Raw genomic sequence first — 26,462 nt, 5'->3', positions numbered from 1 at the left:
AGAAAAAAAGTTTACCAATTATATTAGAATTACCCAACTTACAGAATCTATTCATCACTATCTAGCTGGAGGTGACTTTCTAAAAAAAAAAATTATTATTTTATTACATTTTTACAGTTTTAATAATGTCAAATTAATGGTATATTATACAAATCTGGATCGCAGGAGGAAAATGTCATGAGTGAAAATATCATGACGAGAATATTGAGCTTGTGAGATAAAGAGTGTGGAAAATTGGAACAGTTCTCGTGTTTTTATTTATTTATTATGGGTTTCTTTTTCAGGGGGGAGGGCGTGGGAAGGAGAACCAGGCTGGACTGGCGTCTGGTACTGCTAGCGGTAGCAGTAACAGCACAGAGCAGGATTAGAAACAAAGCAAAAAAAAAAGAAAAACGAAACGAAAAAAAAAAAAAAAACAGCGCCTGAAAACATGTCTGACAAACTGTATCAATGAAGGCAGCCAGGCCTCTTCAGGCAAACAGCTAGTGATAAAGCAAACATGACAAAGGCTGTGTGCGATAGAGCAAGCTGGAGGGTCCGCCGCCTTCCTGCTTCTGGAGCCGCGCGATTGCGGCGCCTTTCACTTTGGAGTTGCACGGGAAGAAGACACGGTTTTATTTGCCACATTGGCACCCTCACATAACTAAACTCGCATCTCTGGAGGATCCTGTCAGTCTGACGGAGCACAGAGCAACGAGCAATTTGGATGTGGGGGGGGAAAACAAGTAGGGCAGTAAGATGGATTGCTGAGCAACACTTCTGGTTTCCTGTGTGGCTCACGCTCTGGGTTTGTGCTGCGATCATTTCCTGCGCACCGATCATTCCCACCGCGACCTCTTTCAGATCAAGACTGGACCGGTGCGTGTCATGGGGGAGGAGAGTTTCAGATCCAAGTGCTCCTGTCATTGTGTGAAACGATTTATTTTTCTAACTACGTCGTCCGAAACAAAGCTAAGCTTTTGACGTATTTTCTTCGGTGGCTGTAACACAAAGTAGTGCATATGTAAAGATAATATGTACGTTGTGTTTTGGGATGTAGCTAACAGGTGTGAACGTACGGTGACTGAAGCTCATTCAGACAGAATGGAGAGCAGCGGTGGCATATGGACATAAACTTTAAGTTTTATTATGATATTTTGTGGTACTACTGTGATTTGTGTCACAAACAGCACACAGTAACTATAATAACTATTTTTAAATGTATTGATATTTATTGATATTTTCATTGAACAAAAATTTAAAAAAAAAAAAGAAAGAAGCAAAACCAACCATCCTAGCAACACTGACAGCCTTTGGGGGTTTTAAACATCATTAATCAGGATTTATTGTGATTATAATAAATCAGAATTATTATCACGATAAGAAATTTATCGTGATAAATGATGAAACATGATGCGATAAATGCCCAGCATTAACGGAGAGCATCTGTAAGTGTAAATATTTTAGTTTGCCACAGATTTACTATCGGGGTGCAGGTCTGGGGTTTGACTGGGCCAGCGCAACAAATGAACATGATTTGATTTAAGCTACTCCATTTCAGCTCTGGCTGCATGCTTAAGCTGCACAACTCAGCTGGAAAATGAACATCTGCTGCAGTCTCGGGTATTTTGCAAACTCTAGCATGTTACAACAGGCAACAGCTCTTTCAGTCTTGCTAGCATAATGCTGTTTCAGCCAGGTTAAAGGGAACCGAATACAAATGAAAGTATTCTCTGATTTCTATTTGCAAACAAACGGGTAGAATCCAAGTCTCATTCAAATCCTATTGCAATTATGCACCACTCTGTGTTGGTTTATTAAACAGAATCCCTAATAAAACACAACTATGAGCAATTGCGGCTCTGGATCTGTTAAAAAAAATGGTTTTAGATGACACAGGGACGTTAGCTGGAAATGTGTGTGAAACGAGCAGAGCTACAGGAAGAGAACGATTCCCGGTTTGCTTGGGCAGCAAATCCTGTCGAGGTCTAACGGAGCTAGCAGGGTTGCAGCGATGCTCCCGGATAAATGGACGCTTCCCCATCCATCCCCCAACGAGGCCCCTCCATCACGGTGACGACTTGGATCAGCAGGAAAAACTAATTACGACATTCAAGTGTCGTATGACCTTAATCAAAGATCACCCGGCTCCCCGGTCTTTAGCATTAAGGATGTTCAGTGCGGCGCTAACCTGACAAATGAGCTGTACAGAGTCGTTTTCTGTTGCTTTTTAGCCAGGCTGTCATCTGCGCTAATTTATTGGGCCTAATTATTGGGGAAACCATCTGTGGCATTGGACTGGATGCATTTTGTTACGAACCTAATGTGTCACAGCACATAATTTACTTCTGCTTAAAAGATCTGCATGCAGTAGGCCAAGTAATTGGGCTGGCTGAAGGCAAAAAACACATCACAATGCATCAATTGACCTTGTCCTCATAACTTCGGCAAATTGTTGCTTAAGAATTGAAATGCGTCTCAGGCTGATGAAGCAATTGTGCTGCCCTGTGCTTCACCGCTTGCAGCTGGGAGTGTGCATGTGTGCAAACCTTGGGACAGTCGGCACCCCCTCTATGTTTGGAGATGAAATGTTGGCATGTTTAACAGCCTCAAGTGAGTAAGCATGTGGGGGAACGAGAGTGTGGGCAGCGCATGGAGAGCCATAATGACCTCGCTTGTGCCTGTGTGGTTCTGGAGTGACTGAATTTAGATGTAGGTTCAACGGATGGCCTCTGTTAATGTTATAGCTGCATGTTTTATTGCATGTTTTGTCCGTTTGTTTTAAAACCTCCGTCCTGGTTCATTAGTTGGATATACCAGTGCCATATTAATGCAAAAAGGTGTTTTGTTGGAGTAGCTTTTGTAAAAATTTGTTGTGTTTTTTTTTTGCATAAAAACTGTCACTATGTTTTCACATTATAATATGAGAGAGATAATCTGTTGAAAAAACATTAAGCTTCTCCTTCTCCTCCCAGTGCTATTGCTGCCATCTGCCAAACTGAGCCAGGAGGAGGGTCACAGCGCTGTCAATCATCCTTGTGTATGGCCTCATGGTGGAGAAACAAATAACAGTCACAGAAAAACTGTTTATCCTCTGTCATTGGCAGCCATAGTAACTAGCCTTAGCATTCGTGGCAGGCTTCGGTGTGGGGAACTATTTGTAGCATAGCACAAAGTCTTGAGGAGAGGGAGTGAGCGTTGCACACAAACATGGCTGTCGGTGCTAAGGACTTCCTGCTAACTCTGATTGGATGGACTGTCACAGTTAAGGACCTCCTCCTGGATCTGATTGGTCAAACTGTCAGCGCTAACGACCTCCTCCTGGATCTGATTGGTCAAACTGTCAGCACTAAGGACCTCCTCCTGGATCTGATTGGTCAAACTGTCAGTGCTAAGGACCTCCTCCTGTCTCTGATTGGTCAAACTGTCAGCGCTAAGGACCGCCTCCTGCCTCTGATTGGTCAAACTGTCAGCGCTAACGACCTCCTCCTGGATCTGATTGGTCAAACTGTCAGCACTAAGGACCTCCTCCTGGATCTGATTGGTCAAACTGTCAGCGCTAAGGACCTCCTCCTGGATCTGATTGGTCAAACTGTCAGTGCTAAGGACCTCCTCCTGTCTCTGATTGGTCAAACTGTCAGCGGTATGGACCGCCTCCTGGATCTGATTGGTCGTTTCTGACAGAGCTGTGTATTTCTGCAGATAAAAGTAGAACCACTGGAAGGCGGCAGAGGAGATTTTTACTTTTTTTTTGCAGATTGTCTGTTTCATATTATACTAATGTGACATAGTGACAGTTTTAACAAAAATGTATACATATGTTTTGTTTTTTAATGCTGCAGCTTTAAAAAAAACGAGGGTGTGGAAAAATGTCTGACAATCAATCAAAAATTGGGTCCATCAAACCTCTAGGATTTTTAGGCGTTTATTACAACAAGTAATAATAGACTCAGCTTTCTAAAACTATAAATAAGTATGTGAAGGAAAAAAAATTGATCTTCTGTGTTTGATATCACGATTCGTGCTGCAAGCGCAGATATGTGTGAAACCACAATCTCTTTGCGGCTCCATCAGAGAAAGCCGCTGCAACACCAGCTTGTGACTCTGCCTGTGCTGACGCAAACAGAATACGTCTCTCACCGAAGGGTCCAATCGTTTGTGTCACAGAGTTGCAAGAATTTGCCTTTCTAACCAGAAACTCCCCACAGGCTATAATTCCTGAGATGAGCCCACCTTCAGCTGTAAAGGGGAGAGCTAATTAGACACACAGTGCGGCAGACAGAAAATAAGGTGACGAGAAAGTAAAAAAAAAAAAAAGCACACAACGACATTGAAGTAAACCATTTCACATGGGTTTGCTCACAGTCGGGGATGTAAAAACAAATATCAAAAATAATTGTCTGCTGCTACTGGGCGTTCAGCTCTTTGCCAAAGTATTCCTGCCCCTTGATGTTTACTACATGTTGCAATGTTGCAGCCATAAGCTTCGATTTTTAACGTAATTTACCGTTCAAAAAATTCAAAATAACTGAGAGGTGTAAGGACAATAACAAGAGTCTGGAATTAGCTCCAACCGTTTTCCAATAAACTCTGCTGTTCCCATAGCATGATGCTGCCGTCAGATTATGGCTTTCTTCATGTTACCTTTTGCATGAGTGCGTAATATTCCTGCCAGAAAATTGTCACACCTATCATCGACTTTTCTGTCCAGCTCGTTAAACACAACAAAATCAAAAGTATTTCAGGTCTAATTTCTTATGCAAATATTGTCATACCCTTAAAATAACACAACACAAACTTACAAGTAACTTTTCAGCAAAGTAAAGGAACTTTTACATCAATTATTCTTCAATATTGACTCTTTTTATTTTTTTATCAATGTCAAGACATTATTGACTTACAAGCTCCTGCACTTTACTGGAAAGTTACTTGCAACTTAGTTTTGTTGAATTTCAAGTAAATTCAACAAAATTTGGACTAGAAACTAGACAAAAAATATGTGGTAAGATTTTGCGTGGTTTTTTTTTCAGTAATGCAGCCGGTCGGTTTCGGCGAACACTCACTTCTTGGTAGGTTTATGGTTTCCAAATAAAGGTGGCTAAATTCAAATGAAATACCACACTTCTCGTATTTTTGTTCGTTAAGTCCTTCCACATCACAATTATGCACCGTTTTTGTTCACCTATTGCGTAAAATCCCAACAAATTGCAGATTTGACCTTTGTGGTCGTAACGTGACAAAACGTGAGCGCGTACTTGTCGCTGGACGCCGCGGAGCTTCAAAGTCAAACTGACTCTAGACTCCAAAGCGACCCGTCTTTCGTCTGACGGTTTATTGCATTAGATCAAATCTTTTGCTCCATTTGTCATAAGGCCGCGTACTTAAACTCCGCTGCCTTCAAGTTGCTTATATCTGTAGGGAACGCGACGGCAGAGTCCTGCATGTCCGTGTGACCCCGTTCCGTTTTATCCATCGTGACAACTGCGTGCTCAGCAGAGCCCCCGAGAACGTGGCCCAGGCTGCCGTCATTAAATGCAGCCTTCACAGAGGCAGGAAAATCTCCCCGCTGACTAAAAAGTTCCACCGAGTCTCGGCCTGTCAGTCTCAGGACCAAATGTCACGCTATAGGAAAAATAAATAAATAAAGGCGCGGAGGCGGCATTGATTGGCTCAAACACTTTGCACATATGAAGCAAAAATAGATTTGTGGCAGTGTGTCGCAGCTGAAATGAGTTTCGTTGTGTTTCTGACTGATAAGTGTTTTAATGTGCTTTGTCAGCGATTCTGAGACTCAGATTCTGAGACAGACTGTGGGATTTTTCCTTTTTTTCTTTTTGCTTTTTACAAGCATCTTGTAAAGCCATTTTGTCAATAAAGCTTCTAGTTATTTGCATATCTCAAGAGATTAACTGCGCTCATTAACTCTAAAAAAACAGAAACAACTTCAAAATTTAGATGCCTGATCTATTTAAGTCTTGTTTTATCGTTCCACGTGTTGAAGTATATATTCAGTGGTTTTGTTAAAATGTGAATAATTTCCGCCACAACCTCAATCCTGCCTCGTTCAGGCTCCATTAAATATAGTTTCAGGATCCAAGTTGACAATGTGAGAACAGCCTATGCTGGCATACGTAAAAAATTCAAGGAAACCAGAAATAACACAGTAAATAAAGCATTAAAGAGCAATTACATCGCAGAGAGCTTCTTCACAGAAGTTTAATTACGGCTTTAAACACTAACCATGCAGTGTATTATGTGTGAGCAATTGTTCATACAAGACAACGCAGCGCAAGCAAAAATGCTCACCGAAGTGAAATGATAATCAAAGAAGGAGAAAATCTTTTTCAAGTTCACGTTTGCCAGCTTTCTCTGCCGCGCCTGTGCATCAGAGTTCATTTTATTCTGACATCTCTCTGACGTTTTGCGCGGTTCTGCTAGGCGGGCCGACGCTGATCTGAAAAACAAAATTAATTATTCACTGAAGTATGTAGATCTAAATCCTGTTTCTGGGAGGAGGACGGTGGTTTGTTTACACTCCGGATGAGATTTCATCGCCGCAAATTCAATCAAAGCGAATACTTGACATCTGACTCTTAACATGCTGAACCACAGAAAACTGTCAAAGAAATTTATTTATTTTTATTTTATTAAGCTCTCTTTGATGGCGTTCCAACCTACCAAGCTTTTTTTTTTGTTTGTTTGGCATTTTTCCACTGAAATTTCTTCCGATTTGACTTTTTTTCCCCCCTTCACACGTTTCAAATGATCACACTCATTTTTAAGATCAGACAAAAACACAAAATGCAGGTTTTAAAATGATATTTAATGGAGGAAAAGGCTGCCCAAACCAACCTGGACCAATGTTCAAAAAAACCTAAACCCTAACTAATTAAACTAATGAGCTAAACTAAACTCAGCATGTGCAGAGCGTGATTCAGCCAACATTTTCCGCTCAAAGCCGCTCCAAAAATTTACTTTTACATTAAACCAGGTGGGTTTGGAAAGCACTTTTGTTCCCCTTAATGAATAAAATTGTCATTTGTTTTTTTTTGTCTCATATGAAAGCTGGTCCGATCATCTGAAACGGAGGTGAAATCTACTTTTGCAGCTTTAAGTATAAGCAGGTTACGCATCATATTCATAGTAAGCTGTGTTGCTCCGACTGCAGCCAGCACTTTAAATGGGTCACATGCAGAAGAAAAAAAGTGATAAAACACCAAAGTTGTATTTCTGTGTCACAACTTTACCAGAAATTCGCTCTTTTTTGCGTGTCTTTGTAAATAACGCACAAACGCCCCTGCTGTACCGGTGACTAAAAACCGTACGCGTTACGATTCATCTTGCTTTCATACGGAGGGAAAGGGTAAACCTGAGGTGATTCATTTGAAGTGAAGCACGCTCGCTCTCTGATCAGCATGCAAGATGTAAGGATGGAGTCTTTTTTTAATTTTTTTTTTTTTAGCGAGAGCGAACGCACGCTGCCTTTTTAAAATGAGCGCTGAACATATGCTGCGATTGTAAATCAGGGCCAATGTCTCTGGGAGTTTACTTCTGCTTTTGCTCTCAGTGTTCCTGTTCCATTTGGCTGCTAATGAATAAATAAAAGGCCTCTTTAAAGTCTTTAAAGAATACTCAAGGCTGTGCTTTAAAAAAAAAAGAAAAAGGAACCTGCTATGTGTGGCCAAAACTCTGAAGATTTTCTCAAGATTATTTTTAACATCGAGGTCAAAATCCAAGTTAATGATATGTGTCAAGTGCAAAAAAAAAAACAAACAAAACCCCGACTTATTTCTGAAAAGCATTCTCGGATTCCTCATGCTCTTGCAGTTGATAGATCCACGTATGGCGTGTCGATTGCTTCGTCACTCACCCTTATCTCCATGCCCTCTCTTTTCCCATCCCACGCCCAGCTGCGTTTGGTGAAGTAGTTGACTGTCGCAAACTCTATCAGGGCAGAGAAGACAAAGGCATAGCACACTGCCATGAACCAGTCCATGGCAGTGGCATAGGCCACCTTAGGGAGGGAGTTTCTAGCACTGATGCTCAGAGTGGTCATGGTTAGGACCGTGGTGACGCCTGAGGACAGAAGGAGAACACAAACGAACAGGTTGAGGGGAGCTGAGAGTTTGTCCTTTTACAGTATGTGAAACTTTTAGTCGGTTCAGAGTAGGGCTGAAATGATTAATCGTGATGAATCGATTACTCAAATAGTCGTCAGCTGATTTAGTAATCGATTAATCGTTGACCGGAGTATACAGACCTCGAAAAAAGGCAGCAGAGTCAGAGCGGCGATTAAGTCAAAACTGAACAATCTATTCATTTAGAATAAAAAAAAACAATTTGTTTTGTAAATATGTTCAATCCTGAACTCCTCAAGAGCCATAAAATCCTGGTTCATATTCTGTAAAAAAATAAATAAAAAAAACATCTCCTATTAAGTATCCTTTGCATTCCAATTGTGAATACAAGACATTAAAAATTTTCTCATTAAAAAAAAGTTACGAAATTGTTTACTTGCATTTTCTAATTCTGCATAAAAAGCTCCAATAAAAACTCTGCCGAATGCTTCACTTTTTAAAAAAGCTGATTAATCATCAGAAATCCACAGATTAATCGATAACTAAAATAGTTGCAGTCCGGGTTCAGAGTGTGCATTTAAAATCGATAATCTAACTTAACCAAATTTGCGCTTTTAGATGAAACTGGAAGTCGGAGCTCTTATGTAAGCTGCTTCGTGTAAATCAGAAATCAGATCGCAGCGCTTCGTAACGCTGACACAGTTCACTGACGCGTAAACATCACAAGTGCACTGGGTCAGAGCATCGAGTTCAGACGAGCAGAAACCAGTCGCCACTGCGTAACACCGTGACAAGGCATCTATTGTTCACTGTTTTTTTTTCTCTTTTTATTCTGTCTTAAACAAGTCTGATGAAAGAATTGTTAAATAAATCATAAATGGAGAAGTGGAGCCCTCCCCCTACGGCGGTGAGTTGAGAGGAATTTGAAAGAATAAACCATCTATTTGCAATAAATAATTAAAAGAAACAAAAACAGTGTCGTAGTGCCGTTATATAACCACGTTCTATGAGTTAGGCGCTCAACTTCAGTTTGTGGAGAAAGACTTAGACTTAGCTTTAAAGGACTTTTACTTTTATCAAATTGTTTCTTCTGACAATTTGATAAAATTGTCAGAAGAAACAATTAATATTACGTAATATTACGCTTTTGAGCATAATATTACGCTCAAAAGCGTAATATTACGCTTTTGAGCGTCAATATTACTTGACGCTCAAAAGCGTCAAGTAATATTGACGCTTTTGAGTGGTGAGTGATGTGACATGAATCTGATAGAGAATCTGTGGAGGGAGATAAAGATTAAAATGTCTTCCAACCTTAAAAACTGGTGAAATAGTGGGAAAAAAAAGATCAGAAATAACAGGTATTTGATTGTTGTAATAATGTTTCCGTCTGATTTTCAACACGGCATTTCTTTTCTCAAAATGTGAACAAAAAAAAGAAGAATTTTCTTCCTTAAATCGATTGAGAGTCACGTGTCATTTCGAGACTCTTGGAAGAATAAAAATAAGACATAAATCTAAATTTGCTCGGGATGTGGGTAACATCGAGCCCGATACGAGCTGCGTCGCTAACGTCAGCGAAAAGTTTAGATTGTGACGGCAGCTCTCATGTCTACTAAAATGACATTAATTGGGAAATGAATCCACTGAGGTGTAAACTGGAAACTTCACAGATCATTTCCCATCCCGGCCTTTTCACTTAGCGGTGGCGGGAATGAGATTTGGCCCGGACAACGGCTGCCCATCCAACCACATAAAAACAATCCCGTCTCCGCTCCAATCTATCTTATCTCATAAAAATGGACATGTTGGAAAGTAAAGGCAGAGGGGATGATCAAAATGGAAGAGCAGGGAGGTCAACATGTTTCACCGAGACACGACTGAGGAATCGTGACAAAAAAAAACAACAACAACAACAACTTGTAGATATGAAGAATTATATTAAAAGTTAGTTATGGTATTTGGCTAAAAGGAAAATGATTTTTGTTAGCAGAGCGAATATTCTGGGTTATTTACAATAATAAATCTCTACATTGATTGAATCATCTTTAATGATAAAAAGCTGGTAGAAGCCCATAAGAGAAGATAAAAGATAAATAAACGCCATACAATTTTTAGAAAGGCTGCTCTTTAGTCTGATCAATATTTGATGGTTGATTAAAACCCACTTGGAGGAATGCTGAATAGTGTGATTACAACTTTTATTTCATATTTTCTAACGCCTCTCCGATAAAAACAAACTGTAAATAAATATATTGTAATCCTTTGATGTTCTGATGGACTCAAGCTCACTACCTCTATCAAAAATCAAATAAATTTTTTAAATTGTTTTTATTTATATGATTTCTGCGATACAGGCCGTACTAGAAGAAAACTAGGAGCGACCTGATTGGTGGATTTCTAAAGCACTCAATTGAGGAGAATCTGTTTTCAGATTTAACTTTACTAAATGCACATGCAGTGGAAATACGTTTTCTCAAGTATCGGGCGCAGATCTGTACACACTGTATAAATACATCAATTCAACCAATGTCACTGAATGGCTTCAATTGGTCACAGGTTTTTCAATGAAGTTTATCCAACTCATTGAATTAGGTTATAAAAACTTAGTAAATTGAGTTGGATAAACTTGATGCAGGGTTTCCCTCAGAAAACTTGCTAAGCCCGGTGTTGGGATGCTCAGCAGTCATTCATCCAGAAACCCGTCGTGTTTTTGAGTTAAAAAATGTTTAAAGATGACAGGAAATTTGAAAATATCAGATTAATATCTCAACACCAACTATAAAGTCTTAAAAATGCAAACATTTTAAAAAGACTTGAATAAATAAGCAATGCTAAGCCTGGTGGGGGCACAAGTAAAGCCTGGTGGCCCGCCAGGCTTAAAATACACTGAGGGAAACCATGTTAATGAACTGAGTTTGACGATCATAATATTTTGATATGTAGGATACGAAACTGGCATTGAACTCGGGTGTTTCGAGTAAAGTCAAAGTAAAAAGTTCTTTTAAATTAATTAAGTTAATTTAAGTTAGTTAGTGTTTTAACTTTCAAGTTAATAGAAAACAAAAAAGTAAGTTGTCATCACTGAACCAAATACATAAAGTGAGATTAATAGGTCCATAAAATGAAATACAACTGAAAACACTTTTTAGAGTGCAGATTTTCTACAGGATTTAATCCTGGGAAACTCATAGAAGAAGGTTGGCTTTGCATCTATGAACCATTTTCTATTGATTTGAAAACATGTTTTGATTATTAGCATGCAAAACTTACCAATGCTAACTCACTTTTATCTTACTGTCCACCTACTGACCGTTTCAAATGTCCTGGTGAAACAGGCCACAGATCCTCCTTAACGGTGGGCATGATCTGCTTTTCTGCATATCCTCTAGTTTTTTCACACTAAGCTCACCTGAAGGTTTTATGACCAAACCGTCATAAGCAAACTGTAAATAAATATGTTGTTTCTCGTTTGAACAAAGCATCCAGCTAAAATCAAAATGTGGGTTTACATCTACAGGAAGGAAAAGCGATTTTTTTCCTGGCATGGTTCCCTAGCAACCAGCTGGTTGGTGGATAGCAGTAAATCCCGGCGTGCACACTAACTAAACTGTAGGAAAGATAGAAAATCTGTGCATATTGTTTTGTAATCCCAATAATTCGATTTTCCCAACTTTTATATTCATTCATTGAATGGCCTCCTATGATGTATTGCATGCCACTTCCTATAATTTCTAACATCAAAACAATAATACATGTATTTATATCAAAGTATGAGAATCTAAGAAGAGATCTGAGTTAAACAATTAAATGAGACAATTTCAGAAATAAATATTGTCTCGTTTGCTGTTTTGTTGCTTGTAAAATAGCACATTTTCTCTCAAAAACACTGAATTTGACATTGAGAAAAGTCAAGTTTCTGCAAAAAACACCCTAATTTATTTTTCTCAGAAACTGAAAATGTGCAATCTTGCCCTCAGGGATTATCCTGGTTGTTAAAATGTATGTGCTCCGTTTTATCTAAATTACCCAAAACTCACAAAGCAGTGGCACTTTAAGTCGGTGCATTATATGGAAAACTTGATCGTCCCGAGAATATTCTTAACCCATTAAGAAGCAAATTAGTGGCACTCACCAAACACAGTGCGGGCTGGAACCGATTCCCGGTTAAGCCAGAAGGAGACCTGAGACAGTATGACTGTCATGATGCACGGAAGGTAGGTCTGAATCACAAAATAGCCAATTTTCCTTTTCAAATGGAAATACGTCGTCATCACTACGTATTCTCCTGAGGGAAACACAAACAGAGGCAGAGAGACAAAACGAGTTGTAAAGATCTTTCTTCATACGTAGTTACAGCACAAAGTTATTAGATAAACTCAGACTAAAATCTTTTAAAAAAAAGTAGTGAAAAAGAACTTGAATGCAACCCTAATTAAAGATTGAAGCAACTTGTAAATTAAGCTTGCTTGTTGTAGATTTTGATGATTTCAGATGTGTTTAATTAGTCGCCATGGCCAAACCCCCTCCCGCCCCCCCCAAAACAAACAAACCAAAAAAAACCCCCCAAAAAAACATGTGTGCCTTTCCATTTCAACGAAAGAACTGCAATCAGGCATGAGCAGGGAAAAACATCCAGCCGAAGAAAGATGCTTTTATGGACTTTTCATTTTCAGCACATTAATTTGAATTTTAAAAGCCTCCTGGTACATTTGGGTAATATCAGAATGCGGCGTGCCGCAGCTCAAAGGAGATTCAAAACCACAAGCAAGTCAGTAGTTATTCAGGTGGATTAACCTGTTTACAGAACATCGACATTTTCCTTCGTGCCGCTCCTATATTTACATACATACATACATACATATATATATATATATATCTATATGTTATGTGGAGAGTGTGAGCCTGCATCTCTCTCCAGCGTTTGTATTTGTCACTGATGACAGCGAACAGCCAGATTCACACTTTCCCTAAGTCTTGGCTCTCACTCCCGCTTTTGCAATCTGTGTTGCAGAGATACGAGAGGCTCCCGTTTCCCCGAGGCGGTTTCTCTGACCAGATTCCGACCACGGCTGAAGAGGCTCAAACTTCCCTCTGCCCGCTCTACAGTTTGTTAGAAATTAACTCGGGGAAAAAGGCGCTCCTAAAAGCTCCTTGAGTTTTCGAAGCACTACAGAGCCACGGCGGTCAAACAATGCCGCGCAGGACGTTCTCGCTCGGCAAGAAGCACTGTTATCCAAGAGCCTTGCTCTTGAAAGTGTGAGAGAAGCACGGGCGTGTTTTTGTTTGTGTTCTGTCACACCTGACGTCTGACAGAACTCCAGAAACGCTGCGAGTCGCCTCCCGAGAGCTACATCTGCAAACAGCTTCAATCCCGAGGTTAAACCTCTCTGAAAAGGAGGCGGCTGCGCCTCGGTTGTAAGCTGCGCCTCTTCCCAGTGATTTACAGAAGCAAGCTTTTATCATCAGCTTTGCACCGACGTCTTCCTCTCAACCGCTTTTCGCAGTTTTACGCCAAGCCGCCGCCGCATCGTGTCAGTGCTTCGACTGACGAATAAAAATCTTTCAGACTTCACACGACAGCAGCGGTGGTTGCATGGGGATGTCAAAATCCTGTATGAGTGTTATTGTATTGTTATAGCACATATTTAAGTGAAGTTTACAAAAAAACGAAGAGAAATAAAGTGCTCTCCACAATTTTAATTCTGTCCCCAGGGCGTAACATGGTGGTGGCAGCGTCATACTGGGGGGGGAGGTTTTTCTTCTCAATGAAACCTGAAGAAACTTCTTCAGGTTTGATAGTGAGATAGATTGAGCTAAATGCAGAGGGGTTCTGGCAGCAAATGTGTAAAAACCAGAACCAAGCGTAGAGGCATTCAGCTTCTATGCACCGTAGATCTGGAACAAACTTCCAGAAAACTGCAAAATAGCTGAAACACAGAGTTCCTTTAAGTCTAGACTGAAACCCCACCTGTTTATAGAGTTGTTTTTGAAACATAATCAATGAAACACTAATCAACAATCTGATGTGTAGCGACGGCACTTGACAAAATTTGTCTGTGACTTTGTGTTTTTATGATGCAAAGCATTTTGAAATGCCTTGTTGCCGAGAGGTGCTATGCAAATAACATTTAATTGATTAAATTGATAAAGGTGATTTTGTTTTAATCTTCTGAATTTTTTTTGATTCACCTGGGAGCGCAGACAAAAACCGTGAGATGTGACGAATGCAGCGACTCATCTGCTTTAAAAGCCTCAGACTGTTTTTAAACCGGGTGAAAATGTGCAGGTAGGATCCTGATTTCCGTGTGCGGGGAGAAAAGAACAGGAGCTTTTCAGCTGTCCGAAGACACAATTTATCACAATTTCATGGTGTTTAAGCAAAGAAACTGAACAAAAACCAGTTTTAGCACTGAATAACTTCTCAGTAATTCCCATATCTATAATAATTAAAGCCTTTGCGATTTCTACCTGCCATCCTCCTGCTGCTGCAGCTCGTCTGCTCCAATCAGACTTAAAATACTGGGGCGTTGCTAAAAATGCTAACCTTTATCTCAGAACATGAACACTTAAGGATATTCTAATGCCGCCTGTAAAATCTCTTAAAAGGCTTTTATGAGCTCATTACTCCTCCTCTCTGTGTCCATGGAGATGAAAAAGTTGTACGTCCAAGCTCCCATAAGGAAAATTATTTAAATGTATTTAAATGCAAACTGCTAAGAACCAAGAGTATGTTAATTTCAAACTACGACATAAAACATTCTTAGCATCCATGCTTAGATTTGTCTGATTTTAGTTTTGTTTCCGCAGAGGAAATGAACCTTTAAGAGGCTGAAAATATAAACCAAGGCAAAGTTTTAACTTCCAGTGGAGCAACAGCTGAAGCTGTTTTAAGAAAAAGGGCTCTATATCACATAAAATGTAAAATGCTGTAATTTGTTTTTTTTTTAACACTGGTTGCTTTCGACTGTATAGAGATGTTATTATGATGAGTCACTTAGAAAACCAGCAGTAGACTCCAGGCTTTAATTGATCTCGGTTTTAACAAATAGCAGGTTCACCGGGTTGTTCTGCCTTCAGCTGCTTTACACCGCGAGCTAACCTCACAACACGGACGAATCTATTTCTATACCCACGAGTGTTGACCAGTATCGCACTGAGTCATTGACTATCTCCTCAAGACTTGGCGTTTTCTAGAGGTTGCATTACATCCCGGGTTCCTTCAGGTCTGTCTAAGGTTTTTCCCTTAATCAGGATTAAGATACAAATGCACAGAAAACAGAGATTTCCATGCTAATATGATCACAGCATAGATTTTTAAACACAGCAGAAGGCATGATTAGATTGTATATTGTTTACTTCAGGGAGTGTGGGGAAAAAAGCTGAATATTTTCAAAAGGCACTTTTGAACAGATCCACACCAATTATGTACGTTTCATAAACCGTAACACAGTATCACTGTTGGCACAGCTAATTTGATACCTTTGCCTTAATTTGCTGTAATAAACTTTATGTCCTCCAGTGTTGGGATAAAAGCATTTGTGTGTGAAAGATAAAATGACTCCCGTAGTGTGATGAAGAGATACACATTTATACACTAAAGAGCTTAGGCTAGAAGATATTTACATTTAATATGAGCAATTATTAAAGCTGACTCTCTGGGCTACGGGCCTCAACACATTTGAGCAAACCTTCACCTCTGGCACATTTTCTCGTATTATCTTTGTAAATATGCTGAGCAGTTCGCCTGGGAAAAACTGGTACCAGTCATCATTTTCACAGTGTACCCAAACAATTTAAATAATTCAGAAATAACAAAAGAAAATAGCAGAGCGCTCGGTGAAAATAGTGCCGGCCGAAGCCGACGTCGATGAAACGGTTGAAATTACGGGAGAACAAAAGCAGAAAAAACAAAACAAAACGTGTTTTTTTCTGATGGAAGCATCTTGTGACAAACTAGTTTGAAATTCTACCTGACCTGCCTGCAAAACGGTAGCATGATGCGCTAATGCTTAAAAGGCTTGCACGAAAAAAAAAAAAAAAAAAAAAAGAGAGATTTCCAGCTGGTCTGTTGCAGTGGCGTGTGGTATGTACCTGTGCTGGAACTGATGGTTTCTTTGCCAATGACGTGACCCAGTAAGTCATACTGGTTGAGCCTGGAGCCGTCCTCTGCCACAGAGACAGATCGCTCGTCTCCCTGAGTCCACAGGTAGATCACCTCGTTGTTGGTGTACGCATCTGAGTCGAAACGAAAACATAATAAAAAAAAATAGCAAAGACGAATTAGATGTCAAAATCTAATCTGTAGATTTAATACAGTTACTACATTTGACCACACTGATGGCCATATGTGGTAACGTGTTAGCACATATTACCACACGTGTGATATTATGTGCTAACACGTTACCACATATAGCCCATGTGGTGAATATGTGGTAATATTCCTGTAAATAAGATTTCTACCTCTTTCATAATCAGTTATGATTATGTGTTTTCTTTATGCATCAGAAATCCAGGATGACAGATATTTTTCTTTATTTGCTATCTAGCTAGCTTTAGACATTTATTTTATGTTTTATTTTTTTGCTAATTTCTAGAAATCTGTCTCCCTTTTCAGCCATGCTAGCACAGCTTTTTCACTCTATTGTGAAAGATTTTCTCACAAGTTTCCAAAATTCAACAAAACTGCAATTTTCTTTTTTTTTTTTTTATCAAAACTTTTAATTAACAGTCCAAAGTGCAAGAGAAACTCTTCACTTACAAGCTTGTTTGCTGGTGTAAGAAACAAATCGTTACCTGTGGTGCTGATTTGTATCTGTTTGGCTTCTAATCACATTTTGTACAGATGAGATAATGCCAAATTTTTCCAGAGGTATAACAGCCTTTTATTTTTTGTTTTTGTCTCCATTCTGAATAACAGGTTTTCAACAGCACTCGGTCTCTCTTGTCACACACACTCACATGATCATGTTCTATTTAAGTCGTGCACAGTTTCTCTGCATGGTCTTTCCTAACCATCGTGTCTTTTTAACGAAAAGCGAGCAGAGATGTGGACCACAGGACGCGTGTTTGCCGTCTTTCTGTCCATCTCAGATAAACCCGGTCAGAGCGGGCTGGACCGCAGAGCTGCTGCACGGCATCCCTCCCCAGTAATACGGATTTATGGTACATTTCCTGACTCAGGGGCGCAGACTGTGTTGAGTGACAATTGTTCTCTCAGGCACCGCTGAGCCCATGCGGCTATAATGATCACAGTGATTGTTTCTCACGCGGCGCAGCCTGAGGACTCGAAGGTCACGCGCGTCCAGCAGCGGGTTTCATCTCAGCCGGGACGAGCCGAGAACGCGCAGGCTTTCCTGCAGCCGATGTGGCGTCAGGCTTTACAAGAACTTTATTAATAATATTCTTATTTTACATTTTATTACCTTACTAACACATTCTTTACATATTAGCTTGATTTTATGTGATAATAATAGTAACAGTGAAGTGGAAGAAACAGCCTGCAGAACAGATGCATAGTTTTTATTAATTCAATTGAATGCTTTGATTTTCCCCACAATTACCAACGCTTGTCAGCAGAATTTAGATGAGGACTTTGACTGGGCCGTTGTAAAACGTGAACGTGTTTTGACGTAATATTTTGGTTTCTCTGCTGTAAGGTGTCACACCTTTTGACAGCTTATCTTCAACTGCCCTCTCCCTCTTTGCCACAGCATGATGCTGCCACCACTAAGTCTCACGGCAGGGATGAGGCGCTCAGGTTGACAGCAATGTCATGTGCTGGATTTCATTAAGAAAAATTCAAATGAAAGAAGCTTGTTTCCACGATGCCACGTGTTACAGATTTAATTTAGCAAAAGCAGTAAAAGCAACATGTCCTTTAACTTCCACTTCACTGTTATGCACTGTGAAAATGGACAAAGGCTAAAATGTTCTGTAACTATCTTTCCTTTCTTACTTATTAAAAAGAAAATCTGATTTTGTTTGCATCGTGAAAATAGTTGCATTTAAACAAATGAACAGATATTAGATTTTGATATATTAGATTTTGATATGTTTGGGGGGAAAATGAATCTTTCCGATAAAAAAATCTGAACATAAGTGGATGGGATAGAAGTAAAACAAAAATGTCCAAAGTACTCAGATAAATCACTGTAGTGATTCTCTTCTTCTTACTCCTAATCCTGCCAGCGGGTTAGACGTTGCAATTACAGAGAAAAAAACTAAACTAAACAAAAGACCTTAATTATGACCGTGCAGACCTGCTGCTGTGACTCCAGTCTTGATTTGCAGCGGCACATGTATGTGTTTATGAATCCAACACGCTGCCAGACGGCGATTTGAACAGGTTTACGGCGAATTTTTTTGCTCTGAAATTCCACCTGCAGACTTTTCGGTGGACCGATGCCCTGAGTGCGCGTTGACATTAATCCACCTCTTCTATTGCTGTGCTGAACTACAATAAAGCCTGACGTCTGCTCTACGGTAAAGATATATCTGGAATAAGCTGCTTGCTGCTTGGCTAATGTCTGCCCAGGCACTTTAACTCTATTATGCATCAGAGTAATATTCCCTCTTTAATGGCGTTTAAATCTCGGTCCTTATGTAGTAAACCTTTGGCTCTGCAGCGGCGGCTCGGGTTAAACACATGGCTATTTTTCCAGCTCCTCACAGCATATTGTTCATTACAAACAGCAGTGGCTCGAAGTAGTTTGTTATGCAAACAGTTCTGAGTAGCAAAAGGTAATCGATATCTCCTGAGGACAATAACGTCTGTCTGTTTGCTGTGATGTTCTCTCTCTCTCTCTCTCTCTCTCTCTCTCTCTCTCTCTCTCTCTCTCTCTCTCTCTCTCTCTCTCTCTCTCCACTCAGCTCTGGACTCGAACACGTGGGGCTGACTTACAACTTCCAAACTTCAAAGGACAGGCGTGCGCGTCCATCGGGAAGTCCTCCAGGTGCATGGGGCACTCTGCGTGGATGGTCAACCTGAAAGAGCAGAGACACGTTATACACACCCACCGGCAGGGTGGATCAGGCAAACCCTGCAAAAACAGTGGAAAGCCCACAGCTGCAAACGCAGCGGGGAAAGCAAGCGTTTGATACAAGGAGGATATTGCAGTTGAGACGCAGTGTCTAGAAATACAAATAATAATAAAAAAACAGGGTTTGATTGTCTTTTAATAATCAATTAACAATTAGTTGCAGGTTTCAGACGTTTCCTGTGATTCTTGACCAGGTTTTCACTCACTGGGGTCTCAGCCCGCTCTCCCACGACACATTAAACAAACACGATCAAACACTTCTTTCCCCCGCTGCGCGTCACAAGAGCTTTCACTTTTCGGACGGACGGATATTGTGGCACGAAGTCCCCCGGCCGAAAGAGGAGCGTCAAAGTCCGAGCCTCAAAACGCCCCATAAGCAAACAGAGAAACGGCTCATATCGTCTTATTCATGAATGTTTAATCACAAATCAAATCCAAGTGATTCAGAAACTCATAAAACCATTCCTCAGCTGACTGGGTTGCCCATAAATGGACCCGGAATTAGGTTATTCTAACTGAGTTACAGCATTTGTAGTCCATGCATCAACTCAGGATTGGGTTACTTGAGAAAAAAAAAAAAAGTACTGTAAGAAATTACAGTGTGAGTAAATGCTGCGCATAAGCACATTTCTTATTCCTTAACCATGCCGGCCGGTCTTGTGAGAAATTCTGTTCCCCTGAGAAAATCTGTTCCCCCTGTGTCGGGAGCGCGCATTGCAGCCAGAGAAGTGGATCCGGCGGATCTGACCATATTTACGGCGCTTCTGATCGATTTCTCGGTAAAACCACTCATATAATCATGTCACTTTTGTAACTTTCAGTTTAATCGGCAGCTATCAAAATAAAAATACATACATAAATAAACGAGGTCTTGTGTGGAGGTCTTTTTACGCTGTTTTGTGTTATTTTAAACGCGAAGTGAATCGATCTTTTTTCAGCTTTTGTCTCGTAAGCCTGACAAATAAGTCAGTCAACAAACACAGGTTTCCAACACGTTGTGTGCATTTATAATTTTTCATTTCTCATAAAGGAGGAGGAGGGAAGCTGACCGATAGCAGGGCAAAAAAATAAAGACTTCCTGAAAAGATCAGAGTGTAAACGTTTTGGTTAATCCCGTTCTAATGTAAAATATGACATTACTGGATTAAGGAAATGTCTAGTATGGTATCACACATAATATTTTTAAGAATTTGGAAACAGGTGCTTTTTATTTCACAAAGGTATTGGAGGGGAAGAGGAGAAGATGGATATTTCAGCTGCCTGAAATAATGTGTTTGCCCTCTATAAAATGGAAACAAATTAATTTACCTGCAAGTCTTTTGCTGTGTTTATTCCCCTTATGATCAATAAGAAATCCTGCAAGTTTGAAGACATTTGCTCTTTTTTTGACAAAGTTTGGATGGGGGAACAAAATATCTTAAGCGCCTGATAAAATCTGTTCCCCCTCTCTAAAATGGAAACGCATTAATTTACCTGAAAAGTCTTTTACTGTGTTCATTCCTCTTATCATCAACAATAATTCCTGTGATTTTCATAACATTTGCTCTTTTATTGACAAAGTTAGGATGGGGGAACAAAATATCTTAAGAGCCTGATAAAATCTGTTCCCCCTCTAAAATGGAAACAACTTAATTTACCTAAAAAGTATTTTTCTGTGTTCATTCCCCTTATAATCAATAAGAAATCCTGTGATTTTCATAGCATTTGCTCTTTTTTTGACAAAGTTAGGATGGGGGAACAAAATATCTTAAGCGCCTGATAAAATCTGTTCCCCCTCTCTAAAATGGAAACGCATTAATTTACCTGAAAAGTCTTTTACTGTGTTCATTCCTCTTATCATCAACAATAATTCCTGTGATTTTCATAACATTTGCTCTTTTATTGACAAAGTTAGGATGGGGGAACAAAATATCTTAAGAGCCTGATAAAATCTGTTCCCCCTCTAAAATGGAAACAACTTAATTTACCTAAAAAGTATTTTTCTGTGTTCATTCCCCTTATAATCAATAAGAAATCCTGTGATTTTCATAGCATTTGCTCTTTTTTTGACAAAGTTAGGATGGGGGAACAAAATATCTTAAGGGCCTGATAAAATCTGTTCCCCCTCTCTAAAATGGAAACGCATTAATTTACCTGAAAAGTCTTTTACTGTGTTCATTCCCCTTATAATCAATAAGAAATCCTGCAAGTTTGAAAACATTTGCTCTTTTTTTGCCAAAGTTTGGATGGGGGAACAAAATATCTTAAGCGCCTGATAAAATCTGTTCCCCCTCTCTAAAATGGAAACACATTAATTTACCTGAAAAGTCTTTTACTGTGTTCATTCCTCTTATCATCAACAATAATTCCTGTGATTTTCATAACATTTGCTCTTTTTTTGACAAAGTTAGGATGGGGGAACAAAATATCTTAAGGGCCTGATAAAATCTGTTCCCCCCCTTAAAATGGAAACGCATTAATTTACCTGAAAAGTCTTTTACTGTGTTCATTCCTCTTATCATCAACAATAATTCCTGTGATTTTCATAACATTTGCTCTTTTATTGACAAAGTTAGGATGGGGGAACAAAATATCTTAAGAGCCTGATAAAATCTGTTCCCCCTCTAAAATGGAAACAACTTAATTTACCTAAAAAGTATTTTTCTGTGTTCATTCCCCTTATAATCAATAAGAAATCCTGTGATTTTCATAGCATTTGCTCTTTTTTTGACAAAGTTAGGATGGGGGAACAAAATATCTTAAGGGCCTGATAAAATCTGTTCCCCCCCTTAAAATGGAAACAAATTAATTTACCTGCAAAGTCTTTTACTGTGTTCATTCCCCTTATAATCAATAAGAAATCCTGCAAGTTTGAAAACATTTGCTCTTTTTTTGCCAAAGTTTGGATGGGGGAACAAAATATCTTAAGCGCCTGATAAAATCTGTTCCCCCTCTCTAAAATGGAAACACATTAATTTACCTGAAAAGTCTTTTACTGTGTTCATTCCTCTTATCATCAACAATAATTCCTGTGATTTTCATAACATTTGCTCTTTTATTGACAAAGTTAGGATGGGGGAACAAAATATCTTAAGAGCCTGATAAAATCTGTTCCCCCCCTTAAAATGGAAACAAATTAATTTACCTGAAAAGTTTTTACTGTGTTAATTCCCCTTATGATCAATAAGAAATCATGCAAGTTTGAAAACATTTGCTCTTTTTTTGCCAAAGTTTGGATGGGGGAACAAAATATCTTAAGCGCCTGATAAAATCTGTTCCCCCTCTCTAAAATGGAAACACATTAATTTACCTGCAAAGTATTTTACTGTGTTCATTCCCCTTATGATCAATAAGAAATCTTGCAAGTTTGAAAACATTTGTCCTTTTTTTGCCAAAGTTTGGATGGGGGAACAAAATATCTTAAGCGCCTGATAAAATCTGTTCCCCCTCTCTAAAATGGAAACACATTAATTTACCTGCAAAGTATTTTACTGTGTTTTTAAAATATTTGCACTTCATTGTGTGATTTAAACTATCTGTCCATGGCTACCTTATATTAATAAAATATTTGGCTTAACATAAAGCAAAAAGTGATAAACAACCTGCCAAACACCGAGCGGACATGGATATTTCCATAATTGATTGAAGGAATAGTGTCACGTGATTTTTGACTTTCCAGAAAACACCGTGTCTTTATATTGTAATCTACTTTGTTAGATGCAATATCAGAAACATTTTTTACTAAATTTGTTGATAAATATTTAAACATAAAATACATTTAATAAAGATTTTGAAACAGTCATATTAATTTAAACCATTTTGGACTTCAAACTTTATATGGAAAAATAATAAAGAATTAATAGAATTTATTTATTTATTCCAATGTCACGGGGAGAATGGATTACTCCAGACATTTAAAATAAACAGTTCCCCCGCTTTAACACTTTAAAATAAAGAGCAAATGTTATGACAATCACAGGAAATATTGTTGATAATAAGAGGAATGAAAACAGTAAAAGACTTTTCAGGTAAATTAATGTGTTTCCATTTTAGAGAGGGGGAACAGATTTTATCAGGCGCTTAAGATATTTTGTTCCCCCATCCTAACTTTGTCAAAAAAAGAGCAAATGCTATGAAAATCACAGGATTTCTTATTGATTATAAGGGGAATGAACACAGAAAAATACTTTTTAGGTAAATTAAGTTGTTTCCATTTTAGAGGGGGAACAGATTTTATCAGGCTCTTAAGATATTTTGTTCCCCCATCCTAACTTTGTCAATAAAAGAGCAAATGTTATGAAAATCACAGGAATTATTGTTGATGATAAGAGGAATGAACACAGTAAAAGACTTTTCAGGTAAATTAATGCGTTTCCATTTTAGAGAGGGGGAACAGATTTTATCAGGCTCTTAAGATATTTTGTTCCCCCATCCTAACTTTGTCAATAAAAGAGCAAATGTTATGAAAATCACAGGAATTATTGTTGATGATAAGAGGAATGAACACAGTAAAAGACTTTTCAGGTAAATTAATGCGTTTCCATTTTAGAGAGGGGGAACAGATTTTATCAGGCGCTTAAGATATTTTGTTCCCCCATCCAAACTTTGTCAAAAAAAGAGCAAATGTCTTCAAACTTGCAGGATTTCTTATTGATCATAAGGGGAATAAACACAGCAAAAGACTTGCAGGTAAATTAATTTGTTTCCATTTTATAGAGGGCAAACACATTATTTCAGGCAGCTGAAATATCCATCTTCTCCTCTTCCCCTCCAATACCTTTGTGAAATAAAAAGCACCTGTTTCCAAATTCTTAAAAAATATTATGTGTGATACCATACTAGACATTTCCTTAATCCAGTAATGTCATATTTTACATTAGAACGGGATTAACCAAAACGTTTACACTCTGATCTTTTCAGGAAGTCTTTATTTTTTTGCCCTGCTATCGGTCAGCTTCCCTCCTCCTCCTTTATGAGAAATGAAAAATTATAAATGCACACAACGTGTTGGAAACCTGTGTTTGTTGACTGACTTATTTGTCAGGCTTACGAGACAAAAGCTGAAAAAAGATCGATTCACTTCGCGTTTAAAATAACACAAAACAGCGTAAAAAGACCTCCACACAAGACCTCGTTTATTTATGTATGTATTTTTATTTTGATAGCTGCCGATTAAACTGAAAGTTACAAAAGTGACATGATTATATGAGTGGTTTTACCGAGAAATCGATCAGAAGCGCCGTAAATATGGTCAGATCCGCCGGATCCACTTCTCTGGCTGCAATGCGCGCTCCCGACACAGGGGGAACAGATTTTCTCAGGGGAACAGAATTTCTCACAAGACCGGCACCGTTTGGGAGGAAACGTTTTGCACCGTAAGGATTCAGTGCGAATTGCTTTGCTTGTTTAATTTTTATACGTGAACAGATGAATTTTTAATTTCTTTGTGGGAGTTAATGAAACAAGTCAGGCGATGAGGAGGTTAATTCAGCGGGTTTACTGCGGCACATTGTTCCGCACGTGAAGTTTATTGTGGCCTGAGATAAAGAACTTCCACCTTTACTGCAAACTTTGTGTTTCTCATTAGATCCCCGTGTTGCCTTAACAACAACCCCGTGGCCTCAATTTTCCTCCCGCCCCGCTGGTTGCTATCTGGCGCTACCTCGCTCGCTGATAAGCGTCTCAATAACTAACCCTCCTCCGCCCCCAAATTAACTCGACAGAGCATAAATCAGAAGAAAGAATCGCACCGTTGCATATCGTCCAGCTCTTAACATCAGCGTCTAATTGATGCCATTCATCCTGCGCCTGATCGCAACTCATATTCTCCCAGAAACAAAGGTGGTGGCAACGCCTGAGTCACTTTGATCGCAAACAAAGAAGCGAGATCTCTGTGAAACACAACTTCACGCAAAGGTACTAAAAGGAACAGCCCCAGCGCGCTCAGAGAGGCTCGTTGAGATCACAGCTGCTCCTTAAGCAAAACGTAGCAGCGAACAGCTTCTGCCGACGTCTGGTTTTAACTTTCTTCAAGGTGTCGGGTGCAGCGCATCTGACGGACGTCTGGGTGTGCTTGCCTCAAACCTTCAAATTAAATTTAGAGAACACAAACATGCACAACACAATGCCCTTCAGCGCATTAATCCTCTGTAATTAATCATGACAGTCAAGGCGGATTGACTCGTCTGTAAGAATATTCTTCTGTACAATACCTTTGATAAGACAGACAGACAGACAGACCACTCACTTGCGTTTTCCACATTTGACTTTTTTTTTTAATAATCTTGCTTGTGCAGCTACGCAGCAGTGAGTTTACAGCTGGAACTCTTTGGGTCGTCGTCGTCGTACAGAAATTCAACAAAGTACCTCTCGGACGTCTAATTCGGTGCCTTGTGGATTTATTCATCATCACCCTTGAATATTTCCACATTTACCTCGTCAGACAAGGGCAATCCCTCCATGTGAGGAAGACCCTGGAAGGCCAGTAGGGAGGAATCCCCATCAGAGCTCAGTCTGGTCTCTGTGACCCACAGTCAGCCTGACGAAGCCCAGAGAACCGTAGGTCTCCAGCCAAGAACCCATCATGCTGAAAACCCTCCACTGGGGAAACTGCCACAGTTCCCAGGATAATCCCAGCACCACCAGTTCCAGCTGAACAGACAGGGACACAGAGGCTGGGGCAATAGTGGGACTTTACTTTGCCACCTCTGCCCAGGCCTTCCCTTTGGTGTGTCCATCCATGACTGTAATAATGCGGCATGGTGCAACGGTCCAACGTGCCATACATGTAAATCCTTAGACGAAACTGTTTAACCCTTCCAGACCAAACGGAGCGCTGGCAATCCAGCCAGATTTGCAGTGCCGTAAATCCGCCACACTTTGCGCTATCTGAAAAATTTCAATGGTTTCTGAAAAGGGAGACGTTTCGCTTTCCAGCCAATATCGGGTTATTACAGTAATTTCATAGCAGGGAGTGAAATAAATCTGAGGGGCGCTTTTAATAGATGGTACTTGCTAGATATTAAACGTTCCAGTTGTTATGGATAAATGGGCAAATATATATTTACTCACAGGACATTTAAAGAACTGCGTACAATTAACTGCGGAGATTTTAAATTTAGGTCGTAAAGGTTGAAGACTGCGAAAGACTTGAGATTGCAGAAGAGCTTCAGCGTCCCAGCACACGCAAGCAGAGCTGCAGCAAGATGGTTTAAATAAAAGCGGAGTGGCTCAGTCAAAGTTCAGACCTCACTCCAACCGAGACTGCATGGGAAGACCAGAGAAAGGCACCCTCTCTTCAATCCGACAGAACTTTAGCTGACATGCAAACCCTTAGGCCTTTGCTGCTACAATTGGAAAAAAAAAAAAGATGGCGGTTTTAAAA

At 39.5% G+C, this 26,462-nt stretch overlaps 1 protein-coding gene across 2 annotated transcripts in view; it reads right to left on the bottom strand.

Moving 5' to 3' along the window:
• gabra3 (gamma-aminobutyric acid type A receptor subunit alpha3) overlaps nt 1-26,462 on the bottom strand; it is a 120,491-nt gene that overhangs the window by 5,559 nt on the left and 88,470 nt on the right. For both annotated transcript variants that reach the window (XM_081615219.1, XM_081615220.1), the window contains exons 6-9: nt 18,961-19,043; nt 16,152-16,295; nt 12,193-12,345; nt 7,850-8,055 (exon numbers count right to left, since the gene is read on the bottom strand). In XM_081615219.1, coding sequence (XP_081471345.1) covers nt 7,850-8,055; nt 12,193-12,345; nt 16,152-16,295; nt 18,961-19,043 — 586 coding nt within the window. The remainder of the gene's footprint in view (nt 1-7,849; nt 8,056-12,192; nt 12,346-16,151; nt 16,296-18,960; nt 19,044-26,462) is intronic.

The sequence above is a fragment of the Poecilia reticulata genome, chromosome 14 (assembly GCF_904066995.2).
Source record: "Poecilia reticulata chromosome 14, P_reticulata-male-v2, whole genome shotgun sequence".
NCBI classification, from domain to species: Eukaryota; Metazoa; Chordata; class Actinopteri; order Cyprinodontiformes; family Poeciliidae; genus Poecilia; species Poecilia reticulata.
Note: the sequence above shows the minus strand (reverse complement) of the source record. Positions and strands in the feature narration are given on the sequence as shown.